A 3,610-nucleotide genomic window follows, 5' to 3' on the forward strand; every position below is an offset into this window, starting at 1 on the left:
ATTTTTATTTTTATTTTTTAATTTTTTTTTTTTTATGTTTTTGTTTTTAAATTTTAATAATTTAAATTTAATTCTACTATATTTGCATTGTAAATTTTAATTTACATGATGAGATTTTTATTTTTTTTTTAACTCTTCCTGCAGGGCAGAAAAAAAAATAAAAAATTGCAAAATAAATTAAAACAGTGACACAACAAGCTGCAAGTGTAAAATCGTTGATTACAACATGAGTAGCCACAGTGACACTGATAATGATAGTGATTATGATATTCAAACAGAAAGTCCTCTTGGATTTGAAATCCCATCAACAATGAATGAAACCCATGGCAGCAGTGCAGCGAGTGTTTCTCCCAGTGCAACTGCAACTGCAACCCCATCAAAGGCATTGGCAGAATATGCAAAAGGGACGTTTAATCCAAGCAAACCTCTTTTGTTATATGTTACCAAAATGGCTGACTCTTCAACTCAACCAAAACCAAGAAAACAAAGAGGTGGGACATGCCATTGGAAATGTAATGTTTGTGGTCATTCCTGGGTTGGGAGTTATAGTCAGATCAAGATGCATCTTTTGGGTGTAGGTGGCAAAGGGGTTCATATATGTTCAACATTAACCATATTGCAAAAATCAAAGCTCTTGAGGATGCAAATGGCAGTAGATGCAAAGGGCAACTTCTCAAGTAAAAATGTCATGGCCCAAGCTCACCAAAATATTGATGAAGCCGCAAGCTCCAAAAGAAAAATAAAAGATATGCCGCCACCATCTGTTTGTTGGGACTAAGGGTTCTCGTTCTTGTGCAGTGGGACCAACTCTTACAGGGATGTATGGTAAGTTGAACCATAATGATACAGATGATGCCATTGGAAAATTTCTTTTTGCCAATGGCATTCCTTTCCATGTTAGTCATTCTCCTTACTACAAGGAGATAGTCAAGGCAATTGCAGCAGCAGGACCCTCATATGTGCCCCCGGGTGAACATAAGTTGAGGAAAGTGATATTAGAAAGGAAAGTGGCCAATATTAATGTGCAAAAGGAAAATATGAGGCAGACATGGGTGACGGAAGGTTGTTCGATCGTTATGGATGGGTGGACAAACATTGCCAAACGTCCACTTATCAACATCATAGTTACTTGCCGAGAGGGGTCTTTCTTTCTTAGAGCTATTGATTGTTCTGGAAAGCACAAATATGCATCTTTCCAATTTGAGCTTCTTCGTGATGCTATAGGGGAGGTTGGATCTACAAATGTTGTACAGGTTGTGACAGATGCAGCAGCAGTGTGTAGATCAACAGGATTATGATTCAAAGTAAATACAGGCATATTTTCTAGACCCCTTGTTGTGTGCATGAGCTCAATAATGCATTGAAAGACATTAGAAAAATTGAGTGGGTATCTAACTTGGTGACAGCTGCAAGAAAAGTGCAGATGTTTATTTGAAATCACCATACCTCTTTAGCCATGTACAGGTCTCATGCGAGGAAGGAATTCCTCAAGCCTACTGATACCAGATATGCTAGTTATTTTCTTTTATTAGAGAGGATGTTGGAGGTGCAGTCAGCATTGCAGGCCATGGTTGTGACTCCAGATTGGAACAGATGGGCAGAATCCAAGACAGAGGAAGGAAAGAAAATCAAGATTCAGATATTGGATAATGATTGGTGGACAGATTGTGGTTATTTGGTGTCACTTTTATGTCCTGTAGTTGAGGTCATTCGCTACACTGACACAGATTCTCCTACTCTTGGAGAAATATATGAGAATTTTGATAGTATGTTGGATCAAGTAAGGGTGGCCATTCGTGATAAAGATCCTTCCTTAGAGTTCTATATGACCCAAATTCAACCTGTTATACAATGTAGGTGGGATCAAATGAATACACCTTTGCACATGGCAACATATGCACTCAACCCAAAATGGTATGTGGCAAGGACTGGTAGAATTCTTCCCATTGAAGATCCAGAGGTCAAAAAGGGATTTCGATCTGCCATTACAAAGATGTATAGTTCAGAAGAAGGGAGAACAATTAGGAGACAATGGATGCAATTTGTAAGTCTCAGTGGTCCCTTCAACAAGCATGATGCAAGGGAAGATCACAATGATTTAGGCCACACTGACCCCATTGGTTGGTGGACTATGCATGGGGATGATGCTCCAGAGATCCAACAACTTGCTATCTGCTTATTGTCTCAAATTATTTGTCCACGTATAGCTTCATCCACTTTATCAAGAGGAATAGACTTTCCTCTAGGAGAGCAGAGAAGCTAGTTGCAGTGCACAGTTCTCTACGTCTTGAACATAGGAAGACACCAGAGTATCAGAAGGGACCGGAAACATGATGGGATGTGGATCCAGAGGATAGTGCACATATAGATGACGAGGATGGACTAGATGAGTTGTGACATGTTTTGGTTGGAGTTTCATTGGTTGGAGTTTCAAGAGAGTGACTCTGACTCGGATACTGACATTCCCATTGATGGTTCTGATGACTTCATGCAGCAGATGGATGTAGAGGACCAATAATTGAGATTGAGTCCTTGATGCTGATTTATCATTTTATTTTCAGTGCTCACTATCCATTTTTGAGTTGTGACACTAGATATTGATGACTTGACTCTTCACTCTTAACTATTTTTGAGTTTGAACTTTGAAACTTTGAGTTATATAAATTTAGTGTTCAAACTTTGAAAATATACTAGTATGTTTTTCTTTCAATTTAGATTCTAGAATGATGAATGATGAATTTAGTTTTTAAATCAATGTAGATTGTAGAATGATGAACCATTGAATGATGAATGATATCAATCAATGTATTTGAATATTTTATTATTGATTTTTATTTTTATTTTTCGAATCTCATGGTATGTATGAATAATAACTAATTCAATAATGAGACTTGAGTATGTCATATGAATGATGTATTTATCAAAATGAATGATAAGGATCGATCAATGATTCAATTGTCTATTTAATATTTTTATGCTTTCATTATTGAACAGTGAACAATGAATATGAACTTGAATTATATATATATATATATATATATATATATATATATATATATATACCTTGACGTCTCCCCGCACTCCTGAAATTTCCCTAAAATTTGAGGGTACTCCCACACATCCCCCTGTGCGTCTCCCCACACCGGAGTCTTGGTGGAACATTGGATTTTAATGCTCCCTTTTTTATACAAAAAAGATAAGACACTAATTTGATGCTCAAAGTTTTTTTTCAGAATTTAGCAGAGTACAGTAATTTCAATGTGGTCATTGGCATGTTAATTTATTTTCACAAGGCCATGTAACATCCACAGTTCATATTACTACTTTGGTTGGTTATAGTGAAAGGCTTAGAAGTTTGGCCCTTTGTATCATTCTTGTTTCTAGAGAACTCAGTCTTGTATGAAAGCGTGAAATGAGACCAGTAATATGTAAATCCCACGAAGCTTTCACCCTTCAAATTCATAACAAAGAACCCTTGAAACAATGCTAAAGGTTCGAACCATGGACTTCAAATGAGTCTGTGCAAACCTACTTTCACTTAAATTTGAATTTCCAACTCCACATACCTTTGAAGTTTTCCTGCAATATTTTAATTTATCATTCCAACTAG

General features: G+C 36.7%; 1 protein-coding gene across 1 annotated transcript; it reads left to right on the forward strand.

Annotated features, from left to right (window-relative positions):
- Positions 1-1,456: 1,456 nt before the first annotated feature.
- LOC149150761 (uncharacterized) lies at positions 1,457-2,263 on the forward strand. The gene has a single exon (XM_089442944.1). It carries the CDS (start codon positions 1,457-1,459, stop codon positions 2,261-2,263), a length of 807 nt encoding a protein of 268 aa, XP_089299070.1.
- Positions 2,264-3,610: the final 1,347 nt, after the last annotated feature.

The sequence above is a fragment of the Pinus tabuliformis genome, chromosome 9 (genome assembly GCF_031772625.1).
Source record: "Pinus tabuliformis cultivar Carrire ecotype Pingquan chromosome 9, CPIR1, whole genome shotgun sequence".
Taxonomy (NCBI): Eukaryota; Viridiplantae; Streptophyta; class Pinopsida; order Pinales; family Pinaceae; genus Pinus; species Pinus tabuliformis.